General features: G+C 40.5%; 1 protein-coding gene across 10 annotated transcripts in view; it reads right to left on the minus strand.

The window, feature by feature from the left end:
- Window positions 1-14263, minus strand: part of BMPR1B (bone morphogenetic protein receptor type 1B) — a 221689-nt gene that overhangs the window by 936 nt on the left and 206490 nt on the right. For all 10 annotated transcript variants that reach the window (XM_079307115.1, XM_079307111.1, XM_079307117.1 and 7 more), the window contains 6 exons: window positions 10488-10584; window positions 9543-9681; window positions 4884-5076; window positions 4128-4425; window positions 1646-1821; window positions 266-396 (listed from right to left, as the gene is read on the minus strand). In XM_079307115.1, the coding sequence (XP_079163241.1) occupies window positions 266-396; window positions 1646-1821; window positions 4128-4425; window positions 4884-5076; window positions 9543-9681; window positions 10488-10584 (1034 nt within the window). The remainder of the gene's footprint in view (window positions 1-265; window positions 397-1645; window positions 1822-4127; window positions 4426-4883; window positions 5077-9542; window positions 9682-10487; window positions 10585-14263) is intronic.

Below are 14263 nucleotides of genomic sequence, written 5' to 3' on the forward strand. Positions count from 1 at the left end.
TGAGTTTTGATTAGATCTTCTCACACTGGCTGTTGAACAAGACCTCAAGCAGCCCAGGGAGGTTGTTTTTCTCCCTCACATTCACATCTCGTGCCACTTATATCTTTCATCTCCCCGCGGAATATTCATCTACATGCCGCTATTCCCAAATGGCAGCACCCGTGGTAAACATCCTCCTCCCTCAAAAGGAAGCAGAACTGGGTCAATCTCACTCGGTAACTCTGATTAGAAGCACAGACTGTGTGCTAGGAGGGTTGACAGGTACCTCATCACTGCTCCATCTGTTGGGAAACGAGGGGCGCAGTCTCTTGATGCACACGATCTCCCGCATGTCCTCGTATGAGGGGTCGCTGGGCACCAGGTCATGGTATGGAAGCTGGTATTCCTCAACTATTCCTGGAAGAAGCAATTAGTAGCCTGTCACTTGCAGGAAAAAAACTTCCACTCCCCTCTTCCCCTCTCATTCTATAACAGATTGGCCATACTGTCTGACAGTTGGGTGTGCTGCCCTTAAAAAGGACTTGCCTGCACTAGAAGTTTATTCCACAGTCAAGTTCCAATGTAACCACTGCTGTGTAAAGACTGGCCAGGTACCTTAACCCTAAAGTGTAGCAACTTGACAAGTGAGAATTTCTACCACTGCTGCCCAGTCCAGCAATCTCCAGTAAGTTCTCACAGAAAGAGCTGTAATATAGGGTCTGTAACAGTGTAATTTGAGAGAGAACTAACCTTGAGTTAGGTCTCCTTCTTATCAGCGGACCTGGTAAATACTAAACGGCATTTCTGTGCCTTTTCAGAACATGGCAAGGTAGGTACCCTTCTTTGTGCATAGCAACAATAACAAATAAATTACAGATTTCACCTCACAATACTGCAATACTCATCACCAGTTTTTAAACACAGGGATCCTGCTGTTCACTGGCAACATTCAGCTCCTCTAGGATGAGTACTCAGCACAATACTGAAGGATTTAAAGACCCATAAGGTGTGCTGCAGGTAGCAGGGACCCAAGAGAGACATACTCTACTCTCACCACCAAACTGGCACAGAACTGCAACCAAGTCATTTATGTGCATTTAACTTTCCCAGTGGCAAAAGAAAGGTAACAACACCCACCACTTCTGCATTATACTGAGCTCTAGATGCAGAAAGAGGGAAATGAAGCACATCACTGGTATGACAGTGATGTAATAAGTGCCACTTCCCTCCAGGATTTTGCTACTTGTCTTGCAAACAGACTATTTATTTCAAAAAAGAGCACAGCAAACCCCAAATTGTTTGTCCTCCTCCTTTCATTTAACCCTTAACTAAACTAAGAAATCACTATTTTCTTTCTGCTAAATTAGCTGAACACCCCCAGTCCAGCAGAAATGTGATGATTTTAGGAAAGGTCTCTGAGTTCCACACTTCCTCAGTGCAGGCATCTGCTGCCTTCAAATGATCCATTAAAATACAGCCTAAATCTCTGCTGTTGAAATAGCACTGACTGATGCTTTAAAACACATTTCAACAAGAGAACAGACATTAAGAGAGTTACCTGTATGGTTTACCCACGCTTGTTTATTACTGTAAAAAACAATTACCCAGAGAAAAAGGTGTAATGGAGGTTCACTGACACAATTAAAGTGATCTCCCAGCTCTTTACCTCCTGAAACACATCTCCTTGCTATCTCCCAAAGGATGAGTCCAAAACTGTACATATCAGCCATGATGTAGGACTGAAAGTGATTTCTATTCAAGCTTTCATCCAGCACCTCAGGAGGCATATAACGTTTTGTTCCTACACGGGTATTTGGAGGGATGTCTACCTCATTTGTATCACTGAAAGAAAAAGAAGGAGAAAAAAAGGGCATCAAACATGCAGTAAAGTGGCTTGAAAAGCAAGCAATTTAGATGGAATAAGTACTAAATCCATACCACATCCACTCTCAAACAAGGTCAAAAGTAATGCATAATCTTAATGGAACAATTCTTGCAAGAAAAGCCTCTTAGTGTGAAGGCAACCCTCCTTAAAAGGCTGACCTGCCTGAGGCTATGTTAAGCATTCAAATGCAGAACCACAATGGAGATAAGACTCAACAGGGATGCTGTAACATTTGTGAGATTTCATTAGCATTAGCCCGAGCTCTAATGTTAGTGATAACAATCAAATCTTCATTAAACGCTGCTTCCTTAACGTACTCCACCACCTAATGCTTCAGTCTCAGCAATTAATGGGGGACACTAAGTAGCTGAGGCAGTATCTCTTAGCTGTAGCAAATCACATTTGCAAGGAAGATGAATCTAACTATTATTTTTTGAATGCATTATGTTTGATCCCTCACAACCTTTACACATCAAGATATGAGACACAGAGATATAAATGCATAAAAACATCTAAGCAAATGTGTCACACCTCACACACTGACCAGAAGAGACAACATACAGGAAAAAAAATCCCCATTAATTATATGAATGGATTCTTGTTTATCTTATTAACTCAGATATTCAGCTACATCAGTTCCAATACATTTAAAATCTTAATACATGGCATTTATTCTGGTTTGCTTAAAAAGGTCTGTTTTCCTTTCCTCACCTTCAAAATGTATATATTTTAAATATGATGGATACAACAGAAGCTCACAGAATAATTGCATTTTTGTAGTTTTCTTCACGCACAATTTTTTTTTTTTTCACCTACTGATAAGAAGAAAAGCTGAGTCTGGTACAACCAGTCACCTACACAGTCATTGAATCATACATATGCTAGTGGCATTACTGTATATCACCAAGAATGTAACATAAATGCAGTGACCTGCACAATCTTGCAATATTCCAACTGAAATGGAAATACAAAGAATTTTCCTAGAATCATTAGCTTCAGCAGAGCACACTCCTTCCAACTATTTTGTGTTGTTACATGAGAAATGCTGTCTGAGGAAGGATTCAGTATGAAAACAAGCCAAGTACACAGTGCAAATTCCATCTGGAGTGTGAAAAATTCATATTTCACCTTCTTTTGTAACAGCACTTGGTAATTCCTAGCTCTTCCTCATTCACAGCTATGTATGTGCTGTTCTGTATATGCCAGGCAAAGCACACCTGCAAAGGGTAAATTTCTTCCCTGAAACTTTTTAATAGTGTATTTTCAAGTTGTTGTTTTCTAGGCCTCTGTTCCTCAAAGTAAAAATATTCCTTTCTTGTCTCCTAAAGAAAGGTCAGGCTCATAAAGGAACTGCCTCACCAAGGAACCTGCTAGGTAAGTGAACAGTAAGAAGAGCACATAAAAACCTGCCTTTCCTTTCACTCTGAATAATTCCAGTTCAAGATTTGTACAGAATTCCTGATTTTTTTTTTTAATACTCCAGGGAGTGCACGGTTTCAAAGCTGACCTCTGAAACGGAAACCTTCAGTCTATGTATTCTGGACACACTTCTGTGTACAGAAAAATCAGAAACTTTGGAACAGGCGTCTCAACCGCCAGGACCACCGCTGAGAGCTCAAGCTCCTTTTGAACTGAGCTGTCAGAGATCAGTGTCTCCTTATGAATCCCAGGAGTGAGTAAGTTCTACTTGCCTGCTCTTTCTAAGTTGTTTAAACACACAACCATTTTTTAAAATCAAATTTAAAAGCCATTTCAAAAATCAAATCTGTACTTCGGCAATTTGATTTGTAGGAAATGAAACAAAAGGCAGCCCAAATGGGGTCCTTTTCAATAAATCCTAGTTAGTAACTCGTGCAAATTATTAGTATTTTTCTCTCCAAGTTGAGAGTGAATTTTCATGGGACCAGACAAGCTGAATGCTTCAGTGACAAGCTCAGTGACATGACTTCAGTCTGTCACTGCTATGTCCCTTCACTGCATGTCAGCAATACCAGGGTAGATATGGAGAAGAGAGTGATGAAAACTGAACCTTTATGCAAACACAGCTAATGTGCTCAAATAAACAAAAAGCAACTATTTATACACCTGCATGAGGTGTTGGCATGACCTTCTCCCCCACACAGGTAACCTCACACACAGATGAGTAGAGCCCAGGTGTGCACACACACTGCTGGTGCTTACCCACACATGAACACTCACTCAACTAAGGAAAATTCTGCACCTGATTTATTAACTTCTCCTCAGCCCCCTCACTTCCACTCACCTGATAAATTTAACAGCCAAGCCCAAATCTGCTATACAGCAGGTGCCATTCTTTTTCACAAGGATATTCTTACTCTTCAGGTCACGGTGGGCAATAGCAGGTTTGCCCTGAGTACTGAAGATCTCAGTGTGCAGGTGGCACAAGCCACTGACAGAGGAGTAAGCCAGCTTCAGCATGGCTTTTGTGTCCAAAGTAGTAGATTTTAGATAATCATAAAGTGAGCCATTTTCATGGTAGTCAGTGATAAGATACAGCTGGGTCCAAGATCCTGTACCTTTGATATCTGCAGCAATGAATCCTTCAAAAAGAAAAAGATATTTTCAAATTAATGAAATTAATGCTTCCCATAGGTTTTTTTTTGTTTTTTTTTTTTAACTGCTCAGAACCCTGGACTGTCACCCATTTCAGTAGTTTTGCTTTAATAACCTATTTAATTCCTTTCATTTTACTTACATGAAACTGTGCCTCACCTCTAGCCTTTAATGCACTTTCAGAAGCCCAGATATGGAAATACCAGTGGCTGAAACAGACATGTTATGTTTGGAATAACAACCCCCAAAACCCAATATTTTTAAACTTCTATTTATGTTTCAGTAATCCTTTAAAAAGCTTTCCTTTGAAAAGCACTGGGTGGCTAATTGCAGAGCACAGAAGGAAACAAAGCACATCGGAAAGGACATCAGATAACAGCAAATGCAAAACTGCTAATCTTAAAAACCTGTTCACTATCAAATAATTCTCTTTCACTTCACTCACCAAGAATATTTTCATGTCTCATCAGGACAGTCTGGTAGATTTCTGTTTCTCTGAACCAGCTGGCCTCCTCTGTAGTAAAGAACACTTTCACTGCTACCTTTTCACCACGCCACTTTCCCATCCAGACTTCTCCATAGCGACCTTTTCCAATCTGCTTCACCATCTGAATCTGTTTTGCAATGGTCCTTTGAACCTGTGAAATGCCAGGGCAGATCTTACACCTTGCTCAGTGGAAACTCTGCATTCACCTCCCTCCTCCTGTGTCTGCTCCCCACACAGCCAGCCCAGAGCAGAGTGGGATATGCAGCCATTGTGACATGGATTTCACCAATCCTCCACAACTGCAGAGGCTTCCCATCCTCTCCAGGACACACTGCTGCTGAGGACATTCCCACCACTACAGAGAAGCCTTTCCATGCATATTCAGGATATACTGTGGTCTCTCAAGAACTACACCAGTCAGTGTACAGGAAATGTCTGTCCCTGCACCTTGAATTTTTTATTTTTCTGCAGGATGTAGTGCTCGGTGGAATTATTTTTGGGTAAGCTTTGACAGAAAACACTCCTGGTCACATCAATGCAGTCCAATTCCAAAGGAATAGGAAACACATTTTAATTAATATAGGGATGCTGGTTACTTAGTCAACACTGCTGAGAGTCAAGACTAGGGCTCACAAGAGTCAAAAGCCTACTAGAGCTCCAAAACTAGTGAAATTGCAATTTTACCGGGTTTTTTTTGTTTTATTTTTTTTGTTTTTTACAATACTTCCTATCACCTTCCTTGAAATTGCCATGCCTAATTATTTCAAAATATACATTTGGTGTTAGGAACCTCAACCACTACTTACAGAGTTAAAACACATGTGCCTACATTGATTTTATAATCATAATTACATATTTATAAAAAGCAATTTCCCCCCAAAATATTTTAAAGAACAGCTTTCCAGTGTCTGTGCCAGCTTTGTCCATGGCTGTACTGTGAGCTAAGGCTAAAATCATGGGTATTAAAGAGCAATGTCCACAGCAGCACTGCAGAGATACTCCTCACAAGCATGACAGACTGCCTCTGCATTTAATAAGCTTTTACAGCCACAAAAAATCTTGGTCAAATGGAGACTAATAATCTCATCAGATTTGAGCATGTCTGCAGATCATGTCTTTCTAAAAATTCACAATAAAAATTGAGTGATTGCTGCAACACAGCTCACTGGTGTTGGAGGCTTACTCTGCCCCACCCTAATATAACAGGAGGTTAAAATACCACCCTCTTGTGCTACAGCATTGCCAGTTCAATCCACAGCTAATGAGTTCTTGTCTGGTAGGATTGGTAAAATTTTGAAAGAATATTGCCACCAATCCAAGAAGAATTTCATCTGGCTCAAGCAATTGGCAAAATCTGGACAAGTTCAAATTTGTGGCTCTTGCTCCATTTTGCCACCATCCAGATACAAACCACCAGTAACAAGTGAATTTATTGCAGCAAGTGAATCTAACTTCTCTAAACAAATCCCTACAAAATCATATTCCTTTCACGAAATCCAAAATGTTTTTGCAATCTTGGCTGACAGAAATGAGAAAAACTTGATTTTAAAAATAATTTTCTTCCTTTGTTATGCTTGGGAAATCTAGTGGAAACCACCAGATTGGTAATGCCAGGCAGGACTGCCACAACCCCACTGCATCATGAATGTGTATCCAAACACAAACTCAAAATCTATTTGGTCAGGTCTATATTCATTCATTTTTTAAGGAAACCACTGGTTTTCATATTGGATAATTTTAAGAAGCAAAACATACGGTGGTATTTATGTAAAGCTATTTCAAATATCCCAGCTTTCTTCTTCTGCCATTTAAACAGAATTCCATTCTTCCAGCTCTGCACTGTATTATTAGATGTTCAAGATGGTAGCTTCATTGCCATTATTTTTGATTAACATCAATGAAAGCCAACAATAGAGATTAGCCTTAATTTTTCAAACTGATTTATCTTTTATACTCTCATATAGTGATTGAACAATAGTTATATTACATTGGAATTTTGCTGTAACATTTTGTAATGTCATTTTAGCATTGTTGCTTTCTATTTTGCCCATTTTAAAAATGCATCCTGAACAATAATGTAGTTACATCAAATAACTTAATTTGTGTAAATATATGTAATGGCATCATAAAGTACATGCAATTACAATACTTAATGATGAAAAGTTCCTTATTAAATTACATTAGGAAAATGAAAAACACATTTCTGTTATGGGTTTTCAGGCGGCAGAATACTATGTGAAAGGCCTTAACCTGGTTTTGTCTTGCTAGAACTGGTCAAATGATTTCCTATGAACAATTTATTTTATTTTAAGGAATTCAGCTCCTTGAATCTTAAACCAATTATGATTTCTGAAACAAATAGGTTAATCAAAATTGTTGGCTGAACCGATTTCATAAACATGCTGAATGATGTGCTCCTCTGAGTTACTTACACTGAGTGGGGCTGGGGGTTTTGTACTTCTTTTTAAATCTGTGTCTTTTGCTTCTCGAGCTCTATAAGCAACCAGGTAAGGTTACATGACCTTTTCTTTCGTCTCCCTGAGTGGAAACAATCCTATTACCAACTATTTCTACTTTCCTGGCATTCAGCTAAACGTGTTCAGCTACTGCAGATGAAAATTTAGACAGAGCAACCTTTTGTAAATTTAATATTTTGAACCAAGAATTCATACCTATGGCTTGGATGCAGTCCCTTGAAAAGCAAAGTTCATTGGAAGGGAAATTATTAAAAAAAATGGTGAGACCAAGCATATGGAGACCAAATTGTAGTTCAGCAATCTCTTCAGACAGAGCATTCTGCAGCATTTGACCTACAGCAAACTCTTCTGACAGAGGTACAGACAGGTCAGGAGAAAGAACTCGCTGCATGTCATCATACTGACAAATTATTAGCTAATACTTGTTTGGGGTATAATATTTGTACCCATTAGAATAAATGTTCTACACAGAAGAAAAACATTACTGGTTACATAAGGTGACATTTTACATTAAATTTGCATCTTACTTTCCCAAATTTATAACCCTGGATGTTTCAGTCCATGCATAAGGAACAAGGTTAAAAACAAACTCCTGCACCATAAAGACCAGAGCATTATTGCCAGGCACTCTCTATACACTCGTTTCAGGCATGGGCCCAGGGGTATCACTCTGCATTTCTGGTGAACTCACACTAGTTGTAGCTGTCTGGGAAATGCACCAAACATCTACTGCCAAGTGCAAGATCCACTTTCTTCTCTTCCACCCAAAATCATTACTTACAGAAACAACTGTATGTGATTATTGTAATCAAGGGGAGATGGGGGCAAAGAGTTCCTGGAGGAAAAGCATTTGCTCCAGTGTCTGCAAAGTCTCCAAGCTTGAGAGAAGTGGACTGGCAGATTGGATGGTTTCTGCCTCATGGAGCAGCAGTGGCACAGCAGCCACACAGCAGGAGTTGGTTTCCCCATCCACTACAAGAGCAGACCTGGGGACACCACTGAGACCACAGATCCCTCCTTCAAACTGCTCACTGGGACAGAAGAAGGCATCAAGAACAAGCAGTCATAATCAGCACTGCTCCAGCTTTTCTGGGATGAAGGACTGAGCCATGCACTGTGCATGTTGTTAGGAACTAACTGCTCACGAGACCTCTCCCTTTCCATGGGTGCTAGAAGGATTATTGGTATGGGACAGGACAGAGCTTTCTCAAAGCCAAGAACAAACTCAACCTGTTGCTCAATTTTCAAGGAAATATAAAACTTTCCATTTAATGTCTTCTTTAGGGTGTCTAAAAAATATGTGTGGGCAAAACCCAGACAGAAAGCACACAGTACTTGGAAACTGGATGACACCTACAGTAAAAACATCACTACAAACTAATAGGCTTAGAAGAAAGGAGGGGTGTATGCACCCTGAAAAATTAAATTTATTTCAATTTCTCAGGGGCACTTATTTTAAATAAGCAACCTAGCTTTTTTATCAATTCTTTTCTACCAGTGATGATCCCCAGAAACAAAACCCCCTGCTGAACAGAACTTTATTGCCACAGAATATTCTGCCCTTTCAGCAGGCTTAGTAACCCTGGAGTCTGTTCAGAAATAATTGCAGACTCCATCCCTGTGACTTTAACCTTTGAGATTGCCATGCTACAAGGAAAAAAAAAAAAAATCCCCCTTGACTTCTGAATGCAAAGTGAAGCCTACAAATAAAAAGGTTCCAAGCTTGACAAGTCACAGTTCCCTCTAGAAAAAGGTGACGTGTCAGCATTTGAAACCCTATTGTGTGTTGCACATACAAAGGAAGAAAACAGTATCAGTGGGCCAGGTACTGGAGTAAATCCTGATGTACTTCCATGAGCTCTCAGCCTGCACTTACCCCATGGTATCTAAAATAAGAAATGAACTGAGGTAGAAATATAACCCTAAACTTTCCTGGATTAGTTCACATGAAAAAAAAAAGTCCCCTGATTCTAAGGCAGCTGCTCTCCAGTTTAAATTCTTGTCATTTTTGGTAGAGAAAAAAAAAACTCAAACAAACCTAAAACAACAAGTGAAGAGGTGTAAATGTATTTTGTGTGCCTCTTCTCCCTCTGCAGGATTTGCCTTTGAAACGTGCATTCAGATAGCATTGCTTCCTTACCAGGAGAGGGAGCCCGGAGCCGCTCCCTGAGCTCTGGGACTGCTCGATCAAATCCTTCAGGGACTCTCCGGGGGGAATGTAGGTCTCATCCTGCTCCAGCCCGATGCTGTAGTGGGGCCTCGTCTCCTGGCGTTTGTATCTGGCGTTTTACACGGACACAAAATGAGTTCTGAACACAACAAACACGTGTGCAATGAATAATGCACATGTCCTTCCATTGCCTTCATTTATAGACTAACAGCTCTCTCTGCTTCCCTGAGGAATGTGCTGGACTCGCTGGCCAAAATTTTTATTTTATTTTATTTTTAGCAACTGTTGCCAGCATCGAAATTTAAGTATAACACTCAAAGGCCATGCAGTCTGGGGCAAATTTGCAAAGCAACCTAATGTTTTCCTTTCAGAAACTTAAATATGTCTAAAACACTGACCAAGTAAGTAACTTTATTTTACTGTCTGCAGTGCATTTCTAGGAGACAGAGGAGGTAAGGTCATGAAATCAGGGAATATGTAAAGAATGTGCCAAATTATTAAAATGCAATGTATATAGATTATGGTAACATTCTAGACACATTTAATGACATTCTGTCTTCTTTTTTTTATGATCAGCTCTTCATCACACAAACAAACTTAGAAGTCTTAGATATATTTCCCTTATAAAAATTTCCCTATAAAATTTGTCCTTTGGCCTTCTCAGTAAAGAATAACCTGTGCTTCTACCTGAATGTTTTTTCAAGATGTTAAGTGAAACATTCTGTATGAAATACACCACACAGGTACATCTGTGAACAACATAAATAAAATACACTTTTTTTTTTTCACATGATAAAATTACAATTTCTCCTTTATTTTCTTTCAGGTCCAATTCTATTTTTTAAATTCCTAAACCTATAAAAAGATAAATGTTGGGAGGAACATTAACAAGCTGCTAAAATATTTCTTATTTACCTGAAGTAGCAGAATATGATGATAAGCACCAAAAGGATGCTGCAAACAGTCACCGAGATCAGCAGGGCGTTGTGGTGAATGTTTCCTTCAGCAAAGTCTGGGGTGAAAAAATGAGAAAGGTGGAAAGTTTAAAAAGGGAGATGGTACAAAGTCAATGTCAGCAGTGCATTGAGCACAACATCATTTCCACTCTTTTCTTGTGATTCATGTACAGGATACTCCTGGATTCCCCAGGCATTTTGTGGGCTTCCTCTTTGACCCTCACTGACCAGGAGAGAACTGACACTTCCAAAAGCCTATTTTTTTCTGTTTTCACTCGGGCAAAACATTGCCTTGATTTGCAATTCCCTGTTTGTCTCTGAATGAAAAATCAATCAGTACCTGTAGCTCTGCATCCTAACCTGATCAGCCAGGACATACAAAAAACACTGCCTTTTAAAAACACTCAGATTAAGCAGCATCCTACTGAGTAGTTAATAATAATAATATCCCCCACCAAACTGCATTTATCCATTTAACCTCCAACAAGGCAGGCCATGGGAGGCCTTGAAAGTGCATTATTTCCATCATTACAGAAAAATTTGTCTCTTAGATCCTATTTAAAACATCTGAGCAAGAATTTTCTTCTCCATTTGCACATAGCAGCCCTATGTGCCAGAAAGTCTCTCCTATGCAGGTGAGCAAAACTATCCTTCCAGCAGCTTCTCTGCACAACACTTTGAACATAAAACGTGTCAAGTAACTTGTAGAAAATGATGTTGCATAAATACTATTAAAATGTTTCAGTTAACCTTTGTATAGGAGACTCATATTCTCCTTTAAAGTGTAACATTAATCTCCAAATTTGTATTCTCAGCTCAGGCAAGCGAGTCTGACCTGTATGCATGCTTCTCTGCTGAAAAACAAAGACATCCAGCTCTATTCTTTTTTAACCTTCCCTCCCACCCAAACTCTCAAAATTATAGTATTTCAGCCTGTACATACACAATCCACCCTTCCAATAATAGGACAATGCAGGGCCATGTTTCCTGATGCTCTTCCAGCCTTGCTGTCTTGCATCCTTCTCTCCAATGTCTGACATATCAGAGAATGCAAGAAATCTATCCTTATTGACTGGTCCTGAAACGATGTTATTATGTTTCAGATTTACAAGGGTAATGAGACCAGGAAATTCCTGAGGGACTCTTAGTTTACTCCCAGACTCTTTCATTTTAAAGATCCAGGTTCTCCTTTTTAATTTTTTTTTTTTTTTTTTTTGCTCCCATACAATTTCTTTCCTTCCCCTTTCCACTACAAACAGAGATTACCTACCAACACACCTCCTGATCACACTGGTCATGTTTTAACCTGCCATTACCTGCTCCGGGAGCACTAACAATGTAAACATTCAGGACATGGCTGATGCCTTTGAAAGGGGACACTGACACGATTTCTATCAGGAAAACACTCGAGCCCATCCTTCTGCCTGCCACAGCAGATTTATCCCTGGGCTGCCACTCCAAGTGGGCTGTGGGTCGAAAGCGAGAGCCCGCCAGGGAATCCAGAGCTCTCCTGAAGGGCTGAGGGCTCTGGTTTGTGCTTTGTAAGCAGCCACCACCTCCCTCCAAAACGTGTGGTTTAACAGTTTCAGATGTCACAGCCCATCAGATGAATAAGCAGAGCACAGAGACCATCAAGAGTTTTCTGGGAGAAACCCGGACAACCATCTACAGCAAGGGTGTTCCCACTTCACAGAGCACAACACCACGGGCTTCTGTGCTTAGCAGTAAGGAAAGCTCATGGCAAATGCAGAGGGAACAATTCAGATCTTATACTTGTGTCTGCTGGATGTTAAAGACATGGAAATCTGTGCATTTTTGCAGACACAATACTGCCCATGAAGTCGCTCACACTATCTGTGCACGTACAAGTATGTACATTTGGAGAGGGTTGATAAACATGCTGAAATCTTGAATCAAAGTCCCGTAATTTTTAGGGTTTGTAATCAAAACTTATGCTCCATGTGTCTAAAGGACTTCTGCCTTTCAAAAAGTAAAGTCTGGTTTTCCCCAGAGGCCAGAAGGCATTTTGGAGGTGCTGTGTAGCTCTCAGATGAACTTCAGGCTCCAACACTGCAAATTTCTTTGGGTACCCAAATGCAATTATGTGAAGCAAGTATAAGGACAGCATGGAAGACACAAAGGAACATACTCTGATCTCCTTGCTGGAAGCAGCTGACAAGAATTTGACCAGATGCAGAGCTGACCCTCTTGACAGTGGCACAGCTTTGGCAGTGGCTCACTGTGCACAGCACAGGCATGCAACTGACTCTCACAGGAGGGGAGAGAAAGTCCCATATGCCCTTCTATTAATTTGGCTATTTGAGAGGCAATACTGGTGCTAAGTGAGCTATTGTCCCACCTTTCAAACACTTTTTGTGTTTTTAAAGCATTTTGACAGCATTTCATTTGCTTGCTATCTTGAGGATTTCATGAACCTGCTGGTGTGCGTGCAGACAGCACAAGATCAAATAAATGCAAGCCCCATCCTTACACCAGCAGTGTCTGTTTGTTCTGCTGCACTGAGCCAGGCTGGATGGTGACAGTGAAGCCCAGCAAACAGCACATGAACAGCTCCATGCTGTAGGAAAACAGTGATGCAGGCTGGTGTCAGCAGGGAGCTCGGTGAGACCAAGCTGCCCCTCTGTTTTCTTCTGCAATTTCCCCCTCCTCCACCACTCATTTCCCTGACTGTCATCAGAGGGACCATGCTGAGGAGTGCATTGAAAATGCCACCCAGAAGGTTCAGAAGTCAGCATATCAAAGGGAGAGGAGGTTCTCCTCCCACCCCAGGTCCCTCCAGTTCAGCATGTTACAGTTATCCAAGTAAGAAGGGCAGTGAAATCTGAGGCGTGGAGACTGTGTGCACACATCAAACCCCATCACTCCTCCAATCATTCCCTTGCCCATTCATCACTGGCTATACAGGCAGGGAGCCAGACACGGTGGCACCACCACTTCTGCTTATATAGGCTCTAAATCAGTAAAGACATATTTCTCCTTCTGACTGGTCTCAGCCCGTGCTTTCGCTGGGATTTCCAGGAATATCTTTTATTGTTTAAAGCAGAGGTGTTATATCAGACCCAATTATGATTTTCATTTCCTTAATAAGACAGATGTATGGCTGGCACAAGGATTTAATGGTTTCTCTGGGATATTTTATCCTGCTAGCTCTGTACCAAGATGAGCTCAAAACTTAGGCTTAGCTGCTGTTTCTTCCATCTTACTTAACAAGTCTTACTTTTACTAGTGTTAATTTTTCTAGCTCTCACTTTCATGTATGTGGTCCTTCTTTCTTTCCAAGGGGAAGAGGAGAAGGATAGGGCATGGCATAAATCTTGTCTTGCACCAAGGCCTGGAAAAGCACTTAGAGGACACAAGTCACTTGTCTTTATACTGCTGTCTTGGTGCATAGGTCAATTTTCAGTTCAACAATCTTTCACCTGCAGCTGCATGCTCTCACTAGACTTTGTTTCCCATGAGGTATCACCTCAGATGTGATTTTACCAGAAGCCAAATTTCTGTTCTTTAGATGCTGAGGAGAACATGTATCTTTCATGGAACCCTGAAGGCCAGAAGGTTACTCTGCCTCTGTACTTACAGTTTATGTTAAATTTGATATACAATTCTAACATTTCTCAGACAATCACAGCCTAACCTAAATGCTTCCAGTAGAAACAATGATCACAGACACAGTACTGGACACTAGCAGAAGCATGTACTTGTAGACAGTATTTG

This window comes from Erithacus rubecula (genome assembly GCF_903797595.1).
Source record: "Erithacus rubecula genome assembly, chromosome: 5".
NCBI classification, from domain to species: Eukaryota; Metazoa; Chordata; class Aves; order Passeriformes; family Muscicapidae; genus Erithacus; species Erithacus rubecula.